This window comes from Lycium ferocissimum, chromosome 12 (assembly GCF_029784015.1).
Source record: "Lycium ferocissimum isolate CSIRO_LF1 chromosome 12, AGI_CSIRO_Lferr_CH_V1, whole genome shotgun sequence".
Taxonomy (NCBI): Eukaryota; Viridiplantae; Streptophyta; class Magnoliopsida; order Solanales; family Solanaceae; genus Lycium; species Lycium ferocissimum.
Genome location: NC_081353.1, coordinates 50,578,265 through 50,604,935, shown reverse-complemented (window position 1 = coordinate 50,604,935; position 26,671 = coordinate 50,578,265). Strand labels below are relative to the sequence as shown.

At 35.6% G+C, this 26,671-nt stretch overlaps 2 protein-coding genes across 3 annotated transcripts; one reads left to right on the top strand and one right to left on the bottom strand.

The window, feature by feature from the left end:
- The first annotated feature begins 7,333 nt into the window (after positions 1-7,333).
- Positions 7,334-13,783, top strand: LOC132040714 (26S proteasome regulatory subunit 7 homolog A-like). The gene is made up of 10 exons (XM_059431380.1): positions 7,334-7,503; positions 8,414-8,495; positions 9,005-9,096; positions 9,177-9,254; positions 9,700-9,761; positions 10,324-10,468; positions 10,581-10,799; positions 10,881-11,062; positions 11,884-12,059; positions 13,448-13,783. The coding sequence occupies exons 1-10, from the start codon at positions 7,405-7,407 to the stop codon at positions 13,603-13,605; spliced, it is 1,293 nt and encodes a 430-aa protein (XP_059287363.1). The 5' UTR covers positions 7,334-7,404; the 3' UTR covers positions 13,606-13,783.
- Positions 13,784-14,876: 1,093 nt separating this feature from the next.
- Positions 14,877-22,776, bottom strand: LOC132040713 (protein STRUBBELIG-RECEPTOR FAMILY 6-like). Of its 2 annotated transcripts, XM_059431379.1 has the most exons (17): positions 22,435-22,776; positions 22,363-22,386; positions 21,034-21,166; positions 20,855-20,926; positions 20,704-20,769; positions 20,539-20,610; positions 20,358-20,429; positions 19,637-19,708; positions 19,484-19,549; positions 19,305-19,364; positions 18,905-19,206; positions 18,027-18,313; positions 17,254-17,519; positions 16,289-16,421; positions 15,641-15,777; positions 15,378-15,534; positions 14,877-15,263 (listed from the first exon to the last, which is right to left on the bottom strand). In XM_059431379.1, exons 1-17 carry the CDS (start codon positions 22,496-22,498, stop codon positions 15,120-15,122), a joined length of 2,127 nt encoding a protein of 708 aa, XP_059287362.1. In that variant the 5' UTR covers positions 22,499-22,776; the 3' UTR covers positions 14,877-15,119. The 2 variants fall into 2 exon arrangements, with proteins under 2 accessions (XP_059287362.1, XP_059287361.1); XM_059431378.1 differs by having other exon boundaries at positions 22,363-22,534.
- Between the last annotated feature and the right edge of the window lie 3,895 nt (positions 22,777-26,671).

Here is a 26,671-nt window from a genome sequence, read left to right as displayed (position 1 = left end):
ATCAAATCGAATACAACGTCCACCCCTAACCATATATATAGATAACATTAACGAGTAATTTGAATGTTTTGATAGACGTGTAATGTCAAAGTTATAATGTTAAGACTTGAGAGTGGAGATCTAACTTCTATATGTGATTTCTCTAGAATTTAAAATGTCAAATGTTAGATAAATTATGAACATATCTTGTTAAGATATCTTTTCCTTCAATTATTGAGTTACCGTACTGAAATTTACTGTATTGAAAATTTTGATTTACCATACCACATCGAATTTTCAAAATTTGATATTTGATATCTAATTTTAATTACCTATTACCGAATTAGCGAAATCAACTTTAGATATCTCCAATCGAATATCGAACCACCCCCATTCACGTACGAGTGACCAAAACTAGTCATGGTAGTAGGATTTACTATTTTTGGTTGGGGTGGAGTTGAGGGAGGTTATCTCAGTCCACTCAATCAAGGAAGATTCAATTATAGTTACTTCCACTAAACGGTCTAGATATTTTTTTTTTTTGGCTCCTGTTGCTAAAAAGAAAATATGAGATATTTGCATAAATAGGATGATTTGAGGCTACTGTTTATATTTAGTTTCATTTAAGGAAAAAAGGCAGACAATGCAAATTATCTCGCTTTAGCGGAGTCTGGAGAAGGGACCGCATCCAAAGATTGTGATATAGACAGGCTACCCTAATGCAAGTATTAGTGGTTGCTTTTACGGTTCGAACCCATAACCTATAAATCATTTGAAGACTGCTTTAGCGTTGCTCCAAAACTCTCTTTCGTCTCGTTTAAGAAAGTTCTGCAAAAATAGTTTTGACGCTATACACCTGGAGGCTAGAATAGTGAAAAAATTGAGTTTTTTAATTGCTCACAAGTTTTGTTTGGTTGGACATTACTACAGATATCATTCTACAATCTTGTTAAATTATTTACACTTTTTTTTTGAGATGGACAACTATTGTCTTGTTCACAATTCAAGAGTTTTTACCCCTTGAAAAAGTCACGAAAAATACTTGAAGGTTCTCTTTTAACTTTAGGTGTGTCGTGGATGACACTGTTTTTAAGGATATGTGTATCCCCATAATTCAACAATCTCTTCTATTATAAGATTAGTAGCAAAAATTAACATAAAATCATTTTGATAGAAAACACAACAGAAAGAAGGAGAATATTTTATGTCATTTGGTCTAACTCATTTTTAGGAAAATGTTTTGGGCGTGTTTAAGCCTTCCATTCTGTGTTCATTGTTCATATTGTCAAGCCGTCATTTTTGTGTTCTTCTTCACATAATTTTGTGCTCTTGGTATGTATTTTCCAACAGATTCCTATTTGTTGATACACCAAAAACACCTTCAATCGCACCCACAGCCACCATTGTCGTTGCCTCTCAACAGTGCACATAATAACCATATCAATAGAGCCCACGTGTTCTGGCACTGCGCCTCTAGCCATCGTCCATGATGGCTCAAGTGGAGACTAGTAAAGCCTTTGCGTTACGCCCTAAAAATTTGAGGTCCCAAATTTTTTAATTAATATTGAATTTTATGATTCTATTTTTGCTTAGACAATATTGAAGTTGTAAAAAAAGTAAAAAGTAAAACATATTTAAAAAAAAACCAACTACTTTTTATAGTAGAAATATTTTAGAGTTTTGAATTATACTACTCACATCTTCATATTGGAAAATAAAATTTTATACAATAATATCGAGGGATTTTATTGCAAACATATGACAAGCATCTTAATAACTTGAATCAATTCTTACTAACATAAATAATAGGCTTAGGTGACTAAAACGCCCCCAAACTAGGCACGAATTGCAACTTTAGTCTCCAAACTATTGCTGCACTTCAAGACACCCCTAAACTTGGCAAAATGGGTTTTAATTCATCCTTGAGCTGCCACATGGCACAACAAGTGTAGTCACACGCCAACAGGCGCGTGAGAGGTGCCACGTCAGCTTTTTTTTTTTTTTTTAAAAAAAAGAAAAATCAATTTTGGAAAATTCATTAAGAAGTGAGTATATTTTTTTAAAATCAGAAAAAACTATTTTTTTTTAAATGTGGAAAACCCATTTTTTTAAAATAATTCTGGACTAGATTTTTTATTAAAAAATCTGGAACTTTTTAAATCTTGAAAACTGAGAAATTCATTATTTTTTTACAAAAAATCTGGAAAATTGATTTTTTTTAATTAAAAAACCTGGACTTTTTAAAAATCTGGAAAATTCAATAAACCTATTTTTCTAAAAAAGAATATGAAAAATTGAATTTTTGATTAAAAACTTGGACTTTTTTAAAATCTGGGATATTGATTTTTTTAAGAATAAAGTGGAAAATTGATAAAATTTTCCTAGATTTAAAAACTTATCTAATTTTCTGGGATTATTTTTTTTAAAAAAATGGGTTTTCCACATTTAAAAAAAAAAAATCAGTTTTTCCAGTTCTTTTTTAAAGCAGTGTCTTAAAAGAATCATGAAAATCTGGATTTTTTAGGACACTTTTAAAAAAATGAAAAAAATATCAAGTTTTCATTTTTTTTAAAAAAAAAAAATCATTTTTTACAAATATTTTAATTAAAACTGTAGGCTTTCATTTTTTTTTAAATCAAATTTTTTAGATTTAAAATAAATATTTCATTGTTCCAGATATTTTATAAAAAAAAAATTACATTTTTTTTTCAAAACAATTTATCTATGTGGAGGACACATAGGATGAAAATGCCATGTGGCATTAATATTTTACACATGGAGGGCCACATAAGCCTTATTTTACAGCTGGACCGGTGAGTGACTACACTCACTTCGGGTCATGAGCTCAGGGGTGTAATAAAACCCATTTAGCCGAGTTTAGGAGTGTCTTGAAGTCCATCAATAGTTTGGGGACTAAAGTTGCAAAACGTGTCAAGTTCAGGGGCGTTTTAGTCACTTAAGCCTAAATAATAGCAATAATATTACTATGTAGAGTTAAAGTGTTTATGCTTTTAAGGACCCTACAAAGAACAAGTATTGAAAAAGAAAAAATATATATAGACCTCTTATTAAGAATTGGCTTAGATTACTAGCTTTATTGAGCTACCCTTGTTGAGATCTGTTGAGGGAAAAACTTAAAAACATAGATAAGCATGAAAAAAAGATATGGCTTTCGAGTTGGAGCGCCAACCTATGGTTGGTGCAATTAGAGTCTATGACAGTTTCGTGCATTTTAAAGGAGAGGTATTTATAATTCATATTCTTATATTTGGTTGTTGAAAGAAAATGAATCTAATTTTTATTATTGTAAAGATAAGTTAACACCTCCACAATTTGTCTTGTTTTATGTCTTAATATTTAGCTAAAACTGTTTTTTTTTTTTTTTTTTTAATATTATTGTAGGAAGTTTATATGGGACCTGTTGGAAATGAGGATGCAAATGATAAACATCACAGGGGAAGAATTAGGAATAAAATGGAATTTTCTGATTAAGAATCAATGGATTGATGAATAGGGTGATAACGGGTACGCTAAAGTTAGAAGAGATTTGACTTTTAGATTAGCTTATCCTGAAGGTATTGTTCGATTCAGTGGTGCTGTAAAAAAGGAGAAGGGAAAAAAATATCTTAGCAATGGCGGAACCAAAAAATAAAAAAGCCCGATAAATTTGTTATTTGGATTATGTTTTTGTTGTTAGGAAAAGGAGAATCATTTATTTTTGAACAAAACTTTATTTCTTAAAAGGATGTTGTTGTTGTTGTTAGGAAGAGGAGAACTGTTGTTTTTGCTTTCCTTTTTGCTCCTTTATCAAATATTTAACATTAAAGCAATAAGATAGCTACTCCTCCTATCTCTCTTGAGTTTCTAAAAATACTTATTGTCTCCCTAAGTACACGTGGAACCTGTTACAAAACTGCTATTAACAATTTGAAAATTTTGTGATTTTTAGCATTGCCCATAATAATGTTATTGGGAAAGAAGAGGGGTAGAGGAAATGGTCAACTCATCAAGCTCATTGCTTGAAGATTTTTGTTAATACAACCTTATCCGACTCAACTTAAGCTTCACTCCAACTTTTTCTATTGATCCCACATAAATCAAATTGGTTAAGATATTAGGAACATACAACACCTCAGTTGATGTCAATATTTTTGTAATGTTAGTTTGAGAAGAGTTATTATTTTCCAAGCAATTGAGTAGTTCTCAAATCACGAAGATAAATAAATTCATTTTCTTTAATTTGGATGTAAGACACAAAATTATTGCATTCACTTTGAGAAGATATCAACATATGTAGAGTCATAGAAGGTCCCTTTCTCGATTTGTCCAAAGAACAAATCGGTAATAAAAAGAAATAATGTTTACTTTAGCTGGACAACTAGAACCAAACTCAGCGCAATATGTACCGTTTGGCACCACAGCTTCATTCTTTGATGAACAAATCAAGGAAATGACAATTATGTTGGAAAGAAGTAAGCAAAATTCATTTTTTTCCTTTTCTAATACTATGGTATACAGTTTGAACTTGGCATTAAGTCCAAACTACAATAATCTCCTTGCTAAATTTCAGACCAAAATATCAAATGTTAAAATATTTGCTGCTAAACTTCGGACACAATTTTTTCAACTTCAATCTTGAATCTTAAAGTTGATTTTGAAGAGGCTACTTGCAAATGTATTAAATTGCGACTATGACTTAAATGAAGACCTCAAAATCGACTCTCCTTGCACTTCACCTACAGAAGATGGTAGCAGAAAAATAGTTATACTTTGTAAATACATTGTAAGTTGTCAAAAAAAAAAAAAAAAAAAATTGTGGCTACTTGTTTATTTGGGTAAAGTTCAAGTCGGGCCTTTTAGGCCCAATTGAGTGAGTTAAACTAAACCGGCCCCCTAGCAATTGCATTGGACATACTCGTTCCTTGGTCTAGTACAAGCATTGCTCTGAGTAGACAATCAGGTCACACATCCATTTCTGTGAATTTTAAAGTTAAGTTTTAGAAATGTGATATTTTTTTTGGTATAGAAAAGAAAAGTATGCCACAAAATTGAAACGGAAAGTAGTGTATATATATAGGAAAAAGAACACAAATGCCCACTGCAGGCAAAACAATTACCCGAAAATGTTCCTTTACTTTCATGCCCCAAAACATTTTACCCGGATACCTACAAAACTATGATACTATCACGATGTATATCATTTACTGAGATGGTATCATAAATGACTGCTTCAGTCCTTCAATTAGATACTCTCTACGTCATCATGATAACATCATGGTTTATAAATATATTTAGATAGTATCATGGAATAAGAGTTTTGATCGAGGGGAAACTCGGGTAACTATTTTCAAAGTAGAAGCGAGACTATTTATGAGGGGATATGGGGGGATAAATAATTGGGAAACTTTCAAAAATATACAGCCCAACATAAAATATTACGCCACGTAGCCATATTTTCAATTTATATAATATTATACAACATTATACCCGAGGGAAAGCATTATACATAATGTATCAACTTTGTATAGAAATGTATAATAGTGTATAAAAAGTGTTTATATACAAATATGGGATAAACTGGATAACAAACTCAAAATATGGGCTGCGTGGCATAAATATTTTCTTCCAACAAACATAAAATGTAATTTTCCCTAATTTTTTGCCTTTTTATGGATATTTTGTGTTGTTCCATTTTTTTTTTTTGTTGCATAGATTGCCCTTCAAAGCCGCTGGTCTTCAATTTTTGCCCCTCAAATTGGTGGTCTTTAATTTTAGGGAAAGATCACGCATGCCCCCTCAAACCAAAATAATTATCCGCCCATACCCCATTACTTTCGTACCCCCAGACAAAAATTAAAAGTATTTACCTAAGATGCCCCCAGTTATGATACCAATATAGTATATAAATATACTGAGATGGTATCATGAAAGATGTTTCAATCCTTCTCTCAGTCCTCCGTGATACCATCATGGTATATAAATATATTGAGATGGTATCATGGAAGGTGCTTCAGTCCTTCTCTTAGTCCTCTATGATACCATCATGGTATATAAATATACTGAGACGGTATTGTGAATGATCATGTTCATTTACTAAAAATGACACACTTTTCTCGAAAAAAAACCTCCATGATACCATCGTCTTATATACATATACTGTGATGGTATTATGGAGGACTGCTTCAGTCCTTCAACAAAACACTCCTCGGGACCATGGTATCATCGTGCTATATAAATATATTAAGATGGTATCATGGAGGACTACTTCAGCCCTTCTCTTAGTCCTCCATGATACCATCATGATATATAAATATACTGCGATTATATCATGGAGGAAGGGGTTTGGGTGAGGGGGGCACGTCGGGTAATTAGTTTGGGCTGGGTTGGGCAGAAGCGAAATAGTTTGGGAGGGGGCATGGACGGGTAATTAGTTTGGGTTAGGCGGGCAATTAATGATGTTTTCTCTTTAATTTTTGTCCTTCGCTTAAAAAAGTGACCGAAAATAACTTGAGATTTTGGGCTTGAACCCCTGCTCAGTAAAGAAAAAAAAATCACAAGGCAAGGCTTCCCAAAAGTTTGCCTTGCGAAATTTTGCAAGACAAACTTTTTTTTTTACTCTGCCGGAATTCTACAAAAGTTAGGCTGCCCGAATAGGCCTAATTTTGTTACAAAAATTTGCCTTGCAATTTACATTTTAACTGAACAGGGGTTCAAATCCAGAACCTCTTAGGCGAAAGACAAAAATTTAAGACCGGTAATTTGAGAGACAAAAGTTAGAGACCGCCCCCAGATAAGTGCAATCGTGCAAATTGCCCGTGTTGCTTTTCCTATATATTTGGGCTATGTTACTCGGACTCGGGTGCGGGTGTCGGATATGGGTACAGATCTAGAGGTCGGATTCGTCACGATCTAACTTTTAAGATACGAGGGTACGGATCCTGGTACGGATACTAAAAGGGATTCGGCAAAAAATAATTCAAAATCCTAAAAAAAAGAGTTATAAAACCTAAATTTTGAGATATTATGTGAAAAGCTTGAGGAGAAAATATTGATCAAGAGGAGAATCTCGGAAGGAGATAAAAGGAAAAGGAATGACATAGAAATTTCTATATACAAGTTATTCCGTTTTCTTCAATTCACCGTAGCTTTTTGTTTTGATTACATAAATCATCGAATCGTCCTAATTTCTCCCTCGATTTTGGTCAAAGTACCCAAAATTGGTTGACCAGATTGGGTACGGATCCCACACCCACACCCATGTCGTGTCGACACGGGTGCGGCACCAAAAGTGAAGAGTCCGAGCAACATAGTATTTGGGTAAGTTGAAGTCGGGCATTTTAGGCCCAATTAAGTTCGGGTAGCCCACTTAGCAGGTGCATTAGACAGTAGAGCTGATTCTTCCATTCGTGTAAATCTGCAAAATCAATGGCACCAGCAGCAGCTGCTGATATCGAAGATGAGATCAAAGACGAAAAGAACCCACCTCCTCTTGATGAAGATGATATTGCTCTTCTCAAAACTTATGTATGTCTATCTCTCTTCTTTTAATTATCTAATATATAATAATCCCTATATCTATATTCCTTGTGTCCTCGTGATAGTCTTATTCGAATTACAATTCCTTTTTTGATTGCCAGAAATATCACCAATTTCCTTAAAATTATGATTTCTCTTTTCTACGCTTAATACATAGGTAGCCCCCTAAACTGAGGATATTCCATTTAGACACTGGAACTAAGTCCTGTTCCAATTGAATACCTCAACTCTTAATAAAGTGTTTCAATTAGATACTTTCACTTCAAATTTTGAATTTCTTTTTAATGTGTTTTCATTTGTCTATTAGGTACTCCCTGCGTTCCAATTTAAGTGTCATATTTTCCTTTTTGATCTGTCCCAAAAAGACTGTCTCCTGCATGTCAAGTTTATAACAACAAGATTAGAAGGACATTCTAGTACATTATACGCATCTTTAATTTCGGTCCTAATTCAGGACAACAAAATTCAAAAGTCTCTTTTTTTCTTATACACCGTGCCTAGTCAAACTAAGACACTTAAAATGAGACGGAGGGGAGTAGTTATAAATTAACTACATAAAATATGTTATCTGCTTTAACATTCACCTCAATAAACCGTAAAACCCCAGACATTTTGTATTTGAGGTTAATGCGTATAATTATGTGAGATTGACATATTTTATGTGATTATTCAGCTACCTAATAGATGAATGAAAACACGCGCAACAAAAGTTTATAGAATTTGAACCGAAAGTGTCTAATTGAAACACTTTATTAGGAGTTGAGGAGTTCAATTGGAACAGGGCTTAGCTCGAGTGTCTAAATGGAATATCCTGGCAAGTTTAAGGGGCTGGCCATGTGTTAAGCCTTTTTTCTATGATGAGATTTTTTTTACTAATTCATGGAAATGATTTGTGCAGGGTTTGGGACCTTATTCAACAAGCATAAAGAAAGTTGAAAAGGAACTCAAGGAAATGTCAAAAAAGATAAATGATTTGTGCGGTACGATTTTTTATGTCTTTGATTCTTTGTGCTTTACAGTTTGGACTTGTGGTACCTCTATTGCAAAGTGATGTTTTTCTTTTACTTTCTCCCCAAACCATTTAGGGGTGGCTAGGGCAAATTAAGAATGCAGCAAAATTTATTGAATACATTGAGGTTGTAATTGTCCATTTATTTATTTATGTTTGTTTTTGATGTAGGAGGGGTTAGAGACAAAATAAAAAGGACACAGAAAGATCTTTTAGGATTTCCCCTTTTTAATTTGTCAGAATGTCTAATGTGTTTAGAAAATATACATAATTTCTAATTTATTTGTATTTGGATAATATTGACATGAGACGAGTCTAAATTGAATAACACGGTCAGTGAGGATTCTTATAGCCGTCTGCAACTTTTTGGGACTGAGGCGTAGTAGTAGACTAGTAGTTGTTGTCCAATGTGCTTCTTCTTATTATTGTTATTTCCTTGGATATTCCTTAAAATATATAGCTTTCTTCAATTGATTGTAGGTATTAAGGAGTCTGACACTGGGTTAGCTGCACCAAGTCAATGGGATCTTGTTTCTGATAAACAGATGATGCAGGAGGAGCAACCTCTTCAGGTGTGGTTTTATGAGAATAAAGATGCATGATCATTCATTAGTTAAATGTCTTGAAGCTATAAGCTAAACCTTTTGAGCAGGTAGCAAGGTGTACGAAGATAATTAGTCCCAATACAGAAGATGCAAAATATGTGATAAATGTCAAGCAAATAGCAAAGGTAATGTATCATGGCTTTCACATACAGTATTGCTTTCGGTCGTAATGTGGTTCAATTTGTGAAGGCGTGACTTAATCTATGGCACGTTGCTTTTTCTTTTGGGGTTAGCAAGACATAAGTAAGAAGTATGAAGCTTAATAATTTGGAGATATATTGGTAATTTACCTAGGGTTGATATATGAAATGATTTGACTACACTTACAGTAGGAGACTTATTTGCCCCATATTACGTCTTTTCCATCTTAGAAAGTACATCGATTAAAGAAATGAACCTGTTCCATAACTTTTTGTCATTAGCCTGAAGGTTGTCTACTTTCTTCTTTTGGTTGTTTATGGGTTTATGTTGTTTCGAAATGACATGAGTTACACATTGTTGTGGTTGGATATAGTCTTCAGTGGAGGACAATAAACACCCTTTTTGACAGTGCTCATTTTATACCTGCAGTTTGTAGTTGGATTGGGAGACAAAGTTTCTCCAACTGATATAGAAGAAGGCATGCGAGTCGGGTAGATTCTTCTCTTCTCTCTCCCCCTCCTGAAGTTGTACTTTAAGCAAAAGCAGTTATCACCGTGGGCTTATAACTTGAAATAATAAGACTCACCTGCCATATTACACAAATAATAGGCCCATGGAAGGTGGGGTGGGTAATTGTTATATAAACATCAATATCTCTTGCATGTTTGTAATGGACTTCTTTTTCGGATACAGTAATACTTTGTATGATGTGATGTGAAAGATTCCGGTATATGAGCTGTATACAAAAAATAGAGAACCTACATACAATTTGGTAATGGATTTGTCAACTACAGATAGGGATAATTAGAAGCAACATGCTGTTATCTTGGAGTCAATAAAAGAACTTTTGTAATATTCGTGGAAATCCTTGTGGGACGTTACCTTCATTTTGTGTTTTTTATGCCTAGCGTAGGATTCTTGGGCTTTTAGGTGGAACAAACTTTTGAGTACAAAATCTTCTGTATGGAAGATTACTTAACAAGTCCAAGCTGTTGCCTTTTTTGTGAATTTTCATTGGAGGGTTAGCTTGACCTTGTTTTGTTATTATTGCAGAGTTGACAGGAATAAATATCAAATCCAGATTCCGTTGCCTCCCAAAATTGATCCAAGCGTTACCATGATGACAGTTGAGGAAAAACCTGATGTGACATATAATGACGTTGGTGGATGCAAGGAGCAAATTGAAAGAATGAGAGAGGTACTGATGATTGTACATGCTTTCGTTGTGTTATTTTCTTAGTAGTATCTGATTGTGATCCTGCTGGTTGAAATTCTTTCTTTGACGTGGAAATTTTGAATTTTAACAACAGGTTGTTGAGCTTCCCATGCTTCACCCTGAAAAGTTTGTGAAACTTGGAATTGATCCCCCGAAGGGTGTTCTCTGCTATGGTCCTCCTGGTACTGGGAAAACACTGCTTGCCAGAGCAGTGGCTAATCGAACAGATGCATGTTTCATTCGTGTTATTGGTAGTGAGCTGGTTCAGAAATATGTTGGCGAGGGGGCTAGGATGGTGCGTGAACTGTTCCAGGTCAGATGCGCTCTTGCTGTCAAATTCTAATTCAAGTTCTTCTCGTAGCCTTGATAACTGACTAGTGATTTCGTATGGCAGATGGCACGCTCCAAGAAGGCATGCATTGTGTTTTTCGATGAAGTGGATGCCATTGGAGGTGCACGATTTGATGATGGTGCAGGCGGGGACAATGAGGTTCAGCGAACTATGCTTGAAATTGTGAACCAACTTGATGGATTCGATGCTCGAGGGAATATTAAAGTTCTCATGGCAACCAATAGGTTAAGTTTGCCTTATGTTGAACCCTTCTTTCAGTTATTCAGTATATACATCTATTCTTTTATATGGTAAATTATATTATTAATACTAATTAATAAAAACATGTTTACTAAGTGTATAGAGAATTGTGTTGTTCTCAGGGATTATGGTGTAGATTCTCTACTTTTATATACCGCTTGTGTATGGGAGATGTTATACCAAAAAGTAGAGAATTTACATCATATTCACTGAGAACAACACTCAATCTTCTATACGACTGGAACCTCAGGGGTCCATCAGAAAGGAACAAGGAACGTGAGGTTACTTTCTCAGAATATACATCTATTTCTTTAGTGGGTTCTAGACTCTGGGATACTTCGGGTGATTAAGCAGCTATAAAATGAGGCTCGGTGGATGTTATATGCTTCATGCTTGCCTTTGGTCTTGTACTTTCTTTCTGGCAGATCATCTATTGCTTTCTTCGTTTGCTCATCTTTGTAGACTCGCATCAAATGTATGATTTTCTCGCACACAAGATGTCCATGACTTTTGCTTATAAGTACAAGTTGAGTGTCTCTTATTTCGCACCGAAAGGCCACGTCTGACTGAATCTTATAAGGTCCTCTGAGGCTCTCCCTGAATTATATAACTCCTCTCTCGTGGAGGGGATTAGGCAGTCCTCCTCTCTTGATCTTGTGGAGTTCACAATTGTTTCCATTTGTTTGAAGTTAATTTATGGTGATAACAAGTGTTTTCAGTACATTGATATTGATGGCTAAGATACTGCCTTACAGCTTGTTATCCTCTTGCTCAAATTATAACTCCATTTTCCTATTTTCTTCAGACCTGATACACTTGATCCTGCATTATTACGTCCTGGGAGACTGGATCGCAAAGTTGAGTTTGGTCTGCCTGATCTAGAGAGTAGGACCCAGATATTTAAGATTCATACACGGACGATGAACTGTGAGCGTGATATTCGGTTTGAACTTTTGGCTCGTCTTTGTCCAAACTCTACAGGTAACCTCTCATTTACATTGCTCCATGAGTAGCATATTAAATTTATTTTATATAGTTCTAGCTGATATATAACCTATGTGTATTCAGCTGCTCGCTGTCCAATTCCTATACCTGGCATTTATTTTTCTGCTCCTAAAAGCTCAAGTGGTACCATGTCACGCTTTCCTTATCAGAAAAAGAAAAGAAAAGGAAAAGAACCAAGTCACGCTCCTTTTCTCAACGTTCTATTTAGTATCTGTCAAAATAAACACGTTAAGAAATTATTGTAGTAGATAGTTTTAAGATCAAATTTGTTTTGAAATTCAATTTGACCATGTTCTGTATTTGTTTTTTTTTTTATTTTTTTATTTTTTTTTAATAAGGAAAAACATTGTAAAAACATATCCATTCTGTATTTTGTTTATCAGCCTAATTGTCAACTACCTGAATATTTCTTACATGCCTAAGTAATATGCTAGCCAATTTTAACTTCTATAACATATTTCATTATAGACTTTTTGGGGGGTCCTGAAGGTACAAAAAGGTAAATTGGAGCTTACACGTTCCCTTATTGAACACTTAATATTATGTAAATCCAACATTAAGTTAATTGCTGTACCAAATCAAAATGAGTGTTAGGGAGAATAATTTTTTTGATAATCTCCATTTAGCGTTACCTGAACTTCTGAGGTTGTCTTTGTGCAATGTTTAATAGCTTACTGTCTCATCCCTTCATTGCTGACACCAATATTATCTGGTCTATCTTGTTGCAATTAGTTACTGACATTCCATGGTCATGGACTCTGTCTCTTGATTTTTTTTTTTTTTTTTTGAAGTGTAATCGCACCTCTTTGTCAATGAACAATCCTTTTGGCCCATCAAATATTTTTGTCCCTTAAATAATGAAGGTTTAAATACCTAAATGTGGTGGGAGAACTTAGATAATTGGCGTCATACCCTCACTGTTGGATGGATCTATCAACAGAGGTCATAGTGCTAATGACTTGCAGGATGCAGTCTTGGTCAGCTAGTGGCCATTAGTTAAAACCACTCTTTTGGCAGCATTAGTAGTGTCGTAGATGGTGATATTATCTATTGAATTTGATGTACTGGAAGGCTAAATGGGGCAGTGACCTACTTTCTTTTCTTGCTTTATGACACTCAAGAATATGGGGAACACGACTTAGTGGTGAATAGGGGTCTGTGAAACAATTTATGTCGCTGAAATTTCATGAACACGAAGGTTTACATTGGAAGGAAGTTATTATAAATATATGAATATCATGATTTACTATATAGTTAGTCCACATCATAATCAGTAATCAGGTGTGTGTGTATATTTATTTATATTTTATAGCCAAACAGTGAAGGCCCTGATTCGTAAAGTTTATTGATTCTTTATTTTATAGGAGCTGACATCAGGAGTGTGTGCACGGAGGCTGGAATGTATGCTATTCGAGCAAGAAGGAAGACTGTTACAGAGAAAGACTTTTTAGATGCTGTCAACAAAGTTATCAAAGGGTATCAGAAATTCAGTGCAACGCCGAAGTACATGGTCTACAATTGATTGTGCTACTTTAAACTTCCTTGACGAAGGAGGCCTGGGCAGTGACAGGAATGGAGTGACATTGTTGGATAGTCGATAATTCTTCTTCCCTGTATTGAATCTTAGGAATATTTGTGTAGCTTCACTTAAATTTGTACACATGAGTTATGTTACGTTTATATTAAATAGATGTTGGATATGTATTGATTTCCGCGGGCTTCACAAGGTTGGTGTCTTAGGCTCATAATGGAGAAACAACCAAATGAGCTCGTGTTTTGGGAACTTTAACATTTTTGGCTGGCTCCTCCACCTTACCAACGGTTGGCTAGATTTTGTTATATATCTGGAGTTGCCATAAATGACCCCATTTCCTCTTTTCCCTGTATATACACTCTCGTAGACCACTAGATGGAGGGGCAGCTGTCCAGCGCCACCATTGTCATCATAGCTCCACTAGGCCTATTCCATTTCAACTCACAGGAAACACTTCATCTTCCTCTCCTCACCAACACTATATTGAAACATCATATCTTCCAAATTATCATTGAAAAACCCTTACCATTAAACAATGTATAAGTATATACATTGTACAATAGGTTGTATATTGTAGATGCATCTGTTATACATTGTATACACATTTGTGCCTGCCCCATCCAAATCACTATTAAAACCCCCGTCCAATCACCATGACACCTCTATCTCAAAGAAGTCGATTTCACATTAGAATGATGACGGAGTCGCGACTATGTTCCTTCTGCTAAACTAAAAGAAAAGTGGAGAGAGGAGAGCAAGGGTCAAGGTCTACTATGGAGTCACAAATCTGCTCCTTTTTCTTGGCGACAATGAACTTTTCAAGTGAGGTCTGTGAGGATGAGGCGGAGAAATGATGGTTTTTAGAAAGAAGTGAGGAGAAAAAGAAAAAAAGAAGGGGAGTGGTTCAACAGCTGCAATTGTTCGGGTAATTTAACAGGAATGCGGTTATTTTTTTGTCTTGGACTATATTGAGAGGCCACACTGTGCAGAATTCCCTGTTTCTTTTTTTACTAGTTTCTTTCTTGTGTCGGCATCAACTCCGCCACATGTTACCATTTCATGAAGAGTACTGTTATTTGAGTTATAGCTTCTTAATACATAGTTCACCAAAGATTGTCTCTGACTGTGTTATGAGAAAAAGCAAAATGCAGGAAGTGAGGTGCCTGGCTTGTCCTCCATTTCGTCAATAAAGTTGCTGCTGTTGACCCAACTTCTGGCTACACCGTCCATACTTGATAGTTGTGCTGAACAAAGACGGATTATTTGGAAATGGAAGTACAGAACTCATTCATTTCATCGTGTGTGGAAGAGGAATAGGAGTTCAGATACAGGGAAAAATGAAAATTGAATATGCACTATGAACAAATTTTAGTATCTAGCAATGGTACAATGCAATGCAACCAACAAGATCTTGCTGAACAGATCAGCATCACATTATATAACCCACAAACAGCAAAGAATAAAGAGAGACATTTGTAGAAAAGGCTACAATTACATCGGAACTAAGGTTGGTTTTGTTGAGCATCCGTTTCACCCCTCGAACTCCGATCAAGACTATATGTTCTCTTGCTCATATTTGCTCGTTGAACTAACCGAACTAAGGCTTCAACCACTTCTGACATAGGTGGCCGGAACTCAGGCTCAGGCTGCCACAATAGCATACAGGACAATGAGATAATGTTGACTGAACTAAAGAATCTAGGTTCTTGATAAACACAGCAGAATTATGAATTTGTCTCACTGTCCATTCAAAATATTACCTGGACACAAAGCGCAAGTACATCAGCAAAGCGGGAAATAGATTTAACTGGATAGAGCCCTTTGAGCGCTGGATCAACCATCCTAGCCAATGCATCAATATCATGCAGTTGAGGTGTTGCCCATCTAACTAAAGATTGTTCAGATCTTGGTCTCGCACTGCATTAAGAGCATACATGTTGATCAAGAAGTTGAAATTTCTGAATTTCCTCCTGTTTGTATTCAAGTAATTTGACACAGTATCATAGTGCCTAAGTAACTTTACCTATCAAAAGGTTTGCGTCCGGTAAGAAGTTCCAACATAACAACTCCAAAGCTGTATACATCGCTTTTTATGGTGCATTGCCCATACATAGCTACCTCAGGTGCTCCATAACCAGACCCTGTATTATGGTTTTGTCCCTGCAAATATGATCACGTTGAAACATCTTGGGAAGATGATAGTGACGTGAAGCTTTTAGGAAGAACAAACAGCTAATACCAATCGAGCAGTAGAGAAGAGCAGGAGATAAAAGCACCAGGGACCATTGAAAGATTAGTTCATTAAAATGAGTTATATGGTAACATGTTCCTTCTATAAATTACTACTGGACAATTTCATGCCCAAGATTTGAAAAAGGTTCCTGCTTTTTACGTAACAATTTCTCTTTGGGACCCAATTTATGAACCACAGAAACTGCTGTAAAAGATTCCATGTTTCAAAGGTTTGTGCACAAAACAAAGCTTCCCCTAAAGCAAATGACGTTTTAAGCTTCAACCATGTGATTCGTTGATATTTCTTGTATCTCTTTGAAAAGGACAAGTTAGCAGTCAATAGCATGTCAAACACGCCTATATATACATGTACATGCTTATATATCAAATCCCTCAAAACACTTTGCAACAATGCGTAAAGTAAGGAGCTCAAAGTCACCTGATCTGCATCATCAATAAGGCATGCTAATCCAGAGTCTGATAGATGAGGATTGAGTTCCAGATCAAGTAAAATATTTGCCGATTTAATGTTTTTATGAACCAATGATGGGGAACGAACTTCATGCAGATACCTGCAAAGGATGCCAATATTAGCTAGTGAAGAAATTTGCTTATGGAAATGAAGATATGTGGAAACTACATAAATTTGAAATTTAGTGACATGCTTTTATAGCTACACAAATGTCAAAAGGAAGGAGTATTAAAGTTTTGATTAACTTTATACTGGCAAGGCCAGCATATTTAGTATCAAACTGAGCTCTAACTAAAAGGAGCAATGAACTCTTCTTCATGTTAACTTACTGGTCATCAATGTTTAAGAAAGACTAAACTCTTTAGTGGTCATTCTAGTCGCAAAAAGTATGATCTCCAAATGCAATTATACCATGGATCCGTTGGTAAAGTTTATCATAAGTCACGACTAAGTGCTTGGTATTGACTTTCATAGAATATCTTTCTTTTCTACCCACAAGATCTCTTCTATAAATCTCGGTATAGATAAACAAAAGATTTATGTAAACTACTAGCAATTAGCCATTAATAAACAAGGAGAATAACATAGCATTGTTGCACGCTCCACGAACTTTACTCCCCCGTTCCAATTTATGTGTCATAGTTTGAATCGGCGTAGAATTTAAGAAAGAAATGAAAGCTTCTGGTCTTAAACGGCGCATATCATTTGTGTGACTATAAAACTTTTGAAACTTGTGGCCTTAAATATACCATAACATTTGGGTGGCTATAAAGCTTGTCATTAAAGGATAAAAAGAGAAGTATAAAGTTAATTGTTTAGAAATATAGAAATGTGTTGTTTTGCTTGGAATGGGGTCAATAAGGAACTAGTGTCACATAAACTGAAACCAAGGGATATTGCATAAAAATAATTCTGAAATTACATAAACTCACTCTAGTGCTCGTGCTGCACCAAGTGCAATCTTGACTCGGCTATTCCATGCTAGTGGCTTGCTGTCCTCATCTGACAGATGCAGGAAATCATGCAAAGAACCATTTTTATGGAATTCATTAACCAGTAAGTACTGTCCATGCTCTGAACAATAACCAACCAGCTCAACTATATTTGGATGATGCAGCTGGGCTATCTCAGAAACTATTGTGAGAAAATCTTCAGTATTCTGGAGCGCAGACGAATTAATTTTCTTGACAGCAAGAACCTACAGCATTTCAAGTAACAGAAAGGAACACATAAGGGTGTCTGTCACTTAAATGAGCATAAAATCAAACAAGCAAAATTGTTCAACAAATGATTATTTTCTTTTTTGAAACTTTCTCTAATATGTTGTTTCCTAATCAGACTTTCTATAAATGTAATTTTGATTAATTAGCATCGCCAAATCACCACTAAAATACAGAATCATAGGAAAGAAATACTCTCTAATTTTTGATAAGTCAGAAGTCTTCTTTTAATGTGTATCCATAAGAGACAAATCAGATTCCTCTTACGAGGGTGTGGTCCACTAACATAAGCACAGATACTAGTGGCTTAAAATAGTCCGGAAAAAACAAATTGTTCAACAAATTAACTTTTATGACACTTAGAAAAGTACACAGTTTTTCTGATAAAAAATTTATCTACCATTTAATACCATCCTGCTTAAACATGCGTTAGCATCACTAAATCAAAGGATTTATATATGGGTATTCATTGACAGAAGTATTACTTTGCCATCATCAAACTGAGCGCAATAAACACGACCAATTGATCCCTCGCCAATAAGGTTTTCAACATTGAAGCTATCAGTTGCCATCTGTAGGTCTGCAATTGAATATTGTCTAGCCTTGATTTGAGCTGTGTTAATTTTCTTGGGAGGAACAATGGCTTTCGGTGACATGTCAACCTCATCAAAGGACTTAAGGCGATCAATAGGTGGAGGTCTTAGATTTACGGCAGTGGGAGTTTCAAATGTGCTCATGCTTACTGTGGAGGAGGTTTTATAAGGTTTAATCTCTGCAGCCAAAAACAGACAATGAGTAGTAAATCCAGGAACAAAGAAAACATAACAATGAGAATGTTTTACATCAGCAAATAAAAGCAAGAGTTCTATGGGTTAACTACATTCTGAAGAGTTTTTGTTTTCCAGGAAGTTAAACCATCAAGGGTAGCTGATGTTAATTCGTAAAAACGATCATAAGCTTTAAAAGCACCAGGTAACTTAGGACCTCCTCCACAATCAGTTTGAATTTCTACAGATTATACTTCTGAAACTTCCAATAAATTATGAAACTTTTGTCTCCTCAGAACTTAGGATCTTTCACGTCCATACAGTTTTTTACACTTCGATGATATATATTTTCCTGCTTTGCTGCTTCCTTCTGTATCAATGACAATCCCTTGCAAAATTTTGATACTACTTGCATGGGTTATGACCCATTAACAAGCTAAGCATAGAGGCTTAGGCATCATTTTCCATACTCCCTAAGCAGGTAAGTGAATCGTAACACCACTATTGATTACTATTATTCGTTGACAAATATCCAATGAGTTAAGAGAGCATTCAAAACATTTCTTACAAAATTAAGAATTGTGAAAGCAAAATACCTTGTACTTCCTGTGAAGTAAGAGGAGCCAATGGCTGATTATCAAGTTTTTCTATGTCTGTGGACAACTTTCTTGATCTTCTCTTTTTGATAATAAAGAATGCTACTATTGCTCCAACAAATAGAATGGATATCACTATGCCTGCAATGCCTCCACCCCCTATACCTGATTTCCCACTGCCATCACTGCTCGAATTGCTGCTGTTCTCTCTGGATTTGTGATTTCCATTGGGGTTGTTTGCAGGAGGTGTACCAGGTGGAGGCGGGGGTGAAGGTCCTGAGTTCCATGGATTACCATTTGATCTGTTATGGAAGATTCATAAATCCCGATAACAATTAGAATTTACTCCCCAAAGCATTTGCAAAGATGAACAACAATTATTGCAAGATGAGAGACTCACTGCACTATCCCTTTCAGCCGATCAGGAATCCAGCCAGTGAATTGGTTGTTTTCAACATCCCTAAAGCATAAAGGAATCCACATGATTTTCAACCAATGGATTTAACTGAAACTCTAGAAGTGAGATATAGACATAAGACATAATATCTACACACATTTGGGAGTTGGGACACAACTTACAGATTTGCAAGGGAAAGATTTGCGAGGACGTCAATTGTTCCTGTAAACTGGTTGTTCTGCAAGTACCTACATATTACAACAACAACTTCTATATTTGATGGAAGCTTGTCAAATGGAAAATAGAAAGATGAAGTATGAAAACTGTTATCTTACATTTTGTTCATACTCGTTAGTGACTGGAAACTTTGAGGAAGATTACCCGTCATAGAATTGAACGAGAAATCCCTGAAGCATTAAAAATATAAATCAAAACTATGTGACGGAGAATGATAAAATTCAAACTGTTATTTTTAAACAAGAAAATATGATATGGTACATGTCAAAAGGTGGACTATTAGATGGTATTTTGAGGTTTTTAATACCCCTCCGTCTCAATTTATGTGACACTCTTTCCTTTTTAGCCAGTCCCAAAAAGATTAACATCTTTCTACGTTTAGTAACAATTTACTTCAAACTTTCCATTTTACCCTTATGAGATGATTTATAGCCACGCAAAAATTCTACGGCTTATTTAGACCACAAGTTTCAAAAGTCTTCCTTTTTCCGTTAAACTCCGTCTCCGGTCAAACACCTTCACATAAGTTGGGACGAAGGGAGTACTTGGTTAAGAACAACTCAAATCCAAGTAGCAATTTGGCTCAATTGGCAAAACTCAATACCTTGGCACCAGAACACAGACATGATTCCCTTCTCCACAGTAATGTGGGAAAGAAACATGTGTGTCTAAACCTCTTTCTCAAATCGAGCCAGCACCTTAAATAATAGAATAAGTGTACTTTCACGAAAACATTTGAGAACAGAAACTTATTCTCATTCAGATCATAATAAGGCAATATATCAGAACTCTGATGTAATGACAGGAGACGGGCCTTACAATGTGTTGAGAGCAGAGAGCGAGTTAAACGAGACAACCACTGATCCCTGAATTTGATTGTGACTGACATTTCTACAACAAGACATAAACGTTGCAGAGAATCATAAGGAGCCCCGTAGAGAATGAAGAGTACCAAGTATCTTAACTTTAAACAAATATCAAATTTAAGCATTTCACTTACAAGTATTGGAGGGAGGTCATCTGCGAAATGGAGTATGGGAGGCCACCACTAAAACCACTATTAGCGAGGTTTCTGCAACACAAGGGAAGTTCTAAGAAAGATAAGAGGAAGAAAATCAGAAAATAGAACCGGGAAGGAGGAAGATATGCAAATAATCACACATACAATCTTTGCACATTTGGAGGAAGCTGGTAAGGTAATTGGCTCCCCATATTGTTATTGCTTATGTCACTGCAACATTCACAAGAGATGACCACATTCAATAAATCAACATAACTCCAATAAATAAGGAACAAATGAAGGCCATTCATCTTACAAATTGGTCACAGATTTTAGACTATCTAGCTGAGACCCCAGTGAACCTGAGAGCCCAAGACCTGATATCTTGCTAAACGAAAATTAAATGAAAGGAAACTAATCATCAGTACATATCAATAATTTCAAGAAGTTGAAACGAACATGGAGATGAAGATAAAAGGGAAGACCGAACCCCACATTTCAGTTACGTTATTGCCCGAGCAAGTAATGCCTGTCCAGGACTCTCCACAAGGATCACCGCCATTGGCACTCCATTTTGTCAATTGCCCAGGTGAGTTTAGGCTGGTATACAGGGCTCTCAGAATAGATGCTGAAAATCGAAGTTCCGCCAACTAGATTATTTTGAAATCAAGACCTATCTGACTGTGAAAGGAATTTTAATGATAAAGAAATAGATACAGAGAAGGATTTTACATATGACAAATTGTTAAAACAAACGTGCACCTACAACACCTGGTCAACTCTATGACCAGCATGGTACAAAGTGGTGACCAACTTAACCAAACCATTACTGTGAAACTCTTTGGATCATCAGCAGTCCAAAGTAAATTAAAAGCTTTATGAAGTCTTTGATTAACTTAAAGATAGTAAATAAACCATTCCTATTAGATGCATGTAGGTTCCAAATTTCACAAATCACAAGTTTTCAGTCAGGAGGTACCTTTTTTACGAGACTTGTTCAAATATTAATGAAGTTATTGTGCAAAGGCTGAGATTTTCGATTAAGTGCTGCAACAAGACTAAATACAACGACTACAACATTAACTATGAGTCAATCCCAAAACAAGGCACTACTGTTAGGCCATAAATAATTTTCATTATTTGCAAGTACTGAGTACCCGTTTGGCCATGGATAGTTTTCACCTTTTTTCTGGAATTTTATTCCGGAAAACTATCTGGACGTAGAACTGTTACAATTTTCAAGTTGAATTCCGGATTCGGAAAACTCCAAAAAGCTGTTTTCACAATTTTCACTCCTAATCACTCACAAAAATTGAAAAACAACTCCAATTTCCAAATACCATTTTCAACTTGAAAACAAATACTACTACTTTTTTCCAAATTTCACAATTCTTATGTCCAGACACCCACTGAAATTCAGTATTTCAAATTATTTGTGAATGTAACTTGTTTGAGGAGTATTTCAAGTGAAATAATGGTTTCACTCACAAAATACATCAAACTTCTTTCCAAGTGAAATTCTTGTCCAAACACAATTTAATCAACTTATATAGCAACTTCCAAAATACTCTTTCACAACTTCAATTTCAACTACCTTTTTTTTTTTTTTCTTTCAATTACCAATGCAAGAGAACTTCCTCTTTAAACTTCATTCAAAATATGTAGTAGTATTTATATAGTCAATGGAAGTAATGATTTCACAACAGTACTCAAGTCCACTCTCAGTTAAAAAATTCAAATCTATTTCTCTTTATTATACAACATACTGAAAGACACACAAAGATTAACAGAATGATAAAAGTAGGATTAATTAATGGAACTAACCATCAGTTGGATCTGTGTCTCCATCTGTGTCTCCGTCTGTGTCTCCATCTGTATCTCCATCTGTGTCTCCATTAGTGAAGCTTGAGAAATTACACAAAATGGCCAACAACAGTAGTGTCAGTAGCAACAACTTCATTTCTCCCCACCACAAAAAGGTAACACAAAATTATGCAACACTTTTCTTTCTACACATATATATATATTTGTGGTAATTAGAGTAAACTAATTAGAGAAAGATAAAAGAAGACAAGGGGATTGATGCTTTTTGTGGGTAGCCATTTGAAAGAAAGCTGGCAGTATTTAGCCACTGCTGCTGCTACAAGAATCCAAAGCCACACACGTTTTTTCACCCTTCTTGTTTTGTCATACTAACGGTACTAAAAATGCCTATTGTTAGCGCATGCATCACTTTTATTTGAAATTTTTTTGGTTTCTTACTGAAATAACTACGATGAGCTTGGCGTTTAAATATTGGCTACTGCTTACGACAAAAAGTGGAGCGTTTTTCTATATCGTCTGTCTAATATTATTTGTTCACTTTTCTCTTCATACGTCTTTTGACAAATTATAAATAAAAGTCTAATTTGATTATATTATCTTTATTTATCTCCAATAAATTACACTATAATCAATATTGATTATTTTAAATAACAATTAATATTAAGGACACAATTAGAAAAATTTAATTAATTATATCTTGATTTTATAAATAGATAAATATTTTGGAAGGATATTTTGTGGACAACTAATATGAGACAGAGGAATAGAGTTAGTGTCTTTTTTTAAAAAAACAAAAAAACAAAAACAAAGAACAGCTTATATGCTTGCCAAATTAATCAATGATTAGCCCCACCCACTTACATTTACGTTGCTCATGATTGACAAGTTGCTATAATTCTTTTACCAATCATGGTTAATGACGTGGAAAAGAATACTCTGCTCCGTCTTTCCTTATATGCTTATCCCAAAAAGATTGATAATTTAGGAATAATTTAATTTTATAAGATGATTTATATTTACATAAATATTTAAGATTTATTTTGAATCACACATTTTAAAAAATTTCTTTATTTCTTAAATTTTGTGTTAAGTCAAACTATGATAATTTTTTTTGAGACGGAGGGGCAGTACTTTTCACCTACCATTTTACGTGAGATGATTTACACAAGGGTTATATTTTCTAATTTTCAGTCTGAATTTATCTATATAAATCAATTTTCAAGTATTTTGTGAATAAAATTTCTCCCTCTGCACATATATTGGGACAAAGAGAGTAATATATTTAAGGGAAAAGGGTCAAAAATAGACCTTTACTTTGTTCTAATGGCTAAAAATATCCTTCGTTACAATTTTGGGTCATTTATTCCCTACCGTTATGAAAGTTAACAAATATACCCTTCATTTAACGGAAATTTCCAAATTGATTTAAATAACCCGATTTCACAAAAAATAATTCATTCCCATATTTTACCCGCCCCGACCACCTACTAAAATAACCCAAATCTTCCTTCTCTATCATATTTTCTCCTCTGGTGACCGGGCTCTCAAGCCCACCGCTCCGGCCAACTCCATCTCCGACCAGCCACTTCTCCTCTTTCCTTTCCCATGTATATACATAATGAATTTCTTTCAGAATGCAATATACACTGCAGTCAGACTTAAAATCTTTAGATATGACATAACAAGTGAAAAAAGAAAAAGAATTAATGGAATTTCACAGTTAAAAAGACAAACTTTCAGCCCAAAAGCGTGTACATAAAAGAAGATTGTTGTTGGCCAAGAAAATAACACACATATATATATACGTACATCGATTAGATACAGAAAAGGGTTTCAAGAATAGAGTATTTTAGGATTCACCCAATGCAAGTAAATAGGATGCCCTTGTGGTGATATTCGAAGGCATTTGACGATGCTGGCCGACGGGGAAAGGGAATGGGAGAAGCGGTTGGTTGGAGATGGAGTTCGCTAGAGCGGTGGGCTTGAGAGCCAAGTCACCGGAGGAGAAAATGTGAGAGAAGGAAGACTTGGGTTATTTTAGGAGGCGGGTCGGGGTGGATAAAATATGGTAATGAGTTACTCTTTGTGAAATCAGGTTATATCAATTTGGGGATATCCGTTAAATGAAGAAAATATTTGTTAACTTTCATAACGGCATGGGTGTAAATGACCCAAAATTGTAACGAAGGATATTTTTAGCCATTAAAATAAAGTAGAGAGATATTTTTGACCCTTTTCCCTATATTTAAAACACATCTTTCTTTACGACAACAACATCCTCAGTGTAATCCCACGAGGTGGGGTCTAAAGAGATTAGAGTATACGCAGACCTTACCCCTATCATGGAGGTAGAGATGCTATTTCTGAAAGACCCTCGACTCAAAGAAAAAGCAACCGCATCAGTTCGGAAAAAGAAATAACAGTCTGGAGAAATACTAAATAAAGCATGACAAAGTAGTATGGAGAAAAGAAAAAAAAAAGTAACTAACACAAAATCATATGTCAATCTGGGAAAAGGACACAACAGATATTAACTGTCACACCCTAATCTTGATCAGGGTGTGATGGGCACCCGACCCCGTAACCGGAGCCGAGCGAACCCGCTGACCCTTACCACGTACTTAAAAATTTTTTTGGTCGATTTTTTTCGCTGAAAATGAGGGGTTAAGCCCCTTTAAATAGTGTTCAAGTCACCGTAGCGCATCTTGTAGCACCGACTTATCGTAGGCGATCCCAACGTTCATCCGCGGAAATTATTTCGAGACCTAAAACTTTTATACACCGATCTCTTTATTTGCATACTGGATATGTCCAAAACTCCATACCAGATAACTTATTCAACATCCTAAACTTTTCCTTATTCCAAATTTACCCTTAACACTCCATACCAATGAAAAGATGAATATGCAACTTGTGCATTAAAACAAAAACAAAATCGGAAATTAAAAGTCTTATCCACAACTTGTCGCAATCCAACTTAAATTATTCCAACGTACAAAATACGGGATATAACATTAACAAGCATCATAGGACAAGAAACTACAAGAGTAATACGAAATGTGACACACACAACTACCTACTAGCCTCACTACCCTGATCTGTGTCCTCCATAACCTCCTATCTAAGGTCATGTCCTCGGTGAGCTGAAACTGCGCCATATCCTGTCTAATCACTTCCCCCAATTTTTCTTCAGCGTACCTCTACCCCTCCTCAAACCATCCGTAACCAACCTCTCACACCTCCGAACCAGGGCATCCGCGCATCTCCTCTGCACATGCCCGAACCATCTCAACCTCGCTTCCCTCATCTTGTCCTCCACCAAGGCCACACCACCTTGTCCCGAATATTTTCATTTCTAATTCTATCCCTCCTCGTGTGCCCACACATTCACTGCAACATCCTCATTTCCACCACCTTCATCTTTTGAACGTGTGAGTTCTTCACTGACCAACACTCCGCCCCATACAACATAGTAGGTCTAACCAACATTCTGTAGAATTTGCCTTTAAATTTTGGTGGCACCTTCTTATCATTCAAGACTCCAGATGCAAGCCTCCATTGATGTGTGACATCCTCATTAATCTCCTTATTTCCTTGGATAATAGACCCAAGATACTTGAAATTTTCTCTCTTTTGAATCACCTGGGTATCAAGTCTCACGTCCACTCCATCCTCATGTGCTACTCCACTGAACCCGCACTTCAAGTCTCATGTTCACGCCAGGGTCTGTCTCCAAACCTCCAGCTTAGCGTTAACTCCACCTCGAGTCTCATCAATCAAAACAATGTCATCTGCAAATAACATACACCGAGGCACCTCACCTTGAATATGACGTATCAAAACATTCATCACTAGAGCAAATAAAAATGGACTAAGGGCTGACCCTAGTACAACTCCATCACAACTGGAAAATGCTCTGAGTCTCCTCCCACCATCCTTACCCTAATCTTGGCTCCATCATACATGCCCTTAATCGCTCTAGTGTACGCCATAGGTACACCACTGGCCTTTTCTAGGTCGATGAACACCATATGTAAGTCCTTCTTCCTCTCCCGATACTGCTTCACCAATCCTCTCATGATGTTTTTTTTTTTCTTTTTGCTTGGTTTGCAAAGATTATTGGCTGTAAAGTTGTGAAGGGAGATGAAACAAAATGTGTTTGTTCGACCAAAAAAAAAAAAAAAAAAAAAGACACGCATCTTCTCACCCTCATCTCCACCACCCCCTCCTACACTTTCATAGTATGGCTTAGCATCTTGATCCCCCTATAATTGTTACAAAAAGCACATCTTTCTTTGATCATATTTTT

Excerpts from the sequence above, each read along its gene's own strand:
- LOC132040713 (XM_059431378.1), bottom strand. The coding sequence starts at position 22,498 with ATGAAGTTGTTGCTACTGACACTACTGTTGTTGGCCATTTTGTGTAAT. Across the intron at positions 20,770-20,854 it reads CTAAAATCTGTGACCAATTT|TGACATAAGCAATAACAATA; the intron begins GTAAGATGAATG and ends TGAATGTTGCAG. Across the intron at positions 15,778-16,288 it reads TTATTGATGATGCAGATCAG|GGACAAAACCATAATACAGG; the intron begins GTGACTTTGAGC and ends TCATATTTGCAG.
- LOC132040714 (XM_059431380.1), top strand. The coding sequence starts at position 7,405 with ATGGCACCAGCAGCAGCTGCTGATATCGAAGATGAGATCAAAGACGAA. Across the intron at positions 9,255-9,699 it reads ATGTCAAGCAAATAGCAAAG|TTTGTAGTTGGATTGGGAGA; the intron begins GTAATGTATCAT and ends TTATACCTGCAG. Across the intron at positions 12,060-13,447 it reads TCTTTGTCCAAACTCTACAG|GAGCTGACATCAGGAGTGTG; the intron begins GTAACCTCTCAT and ends TTTATTTTATAG.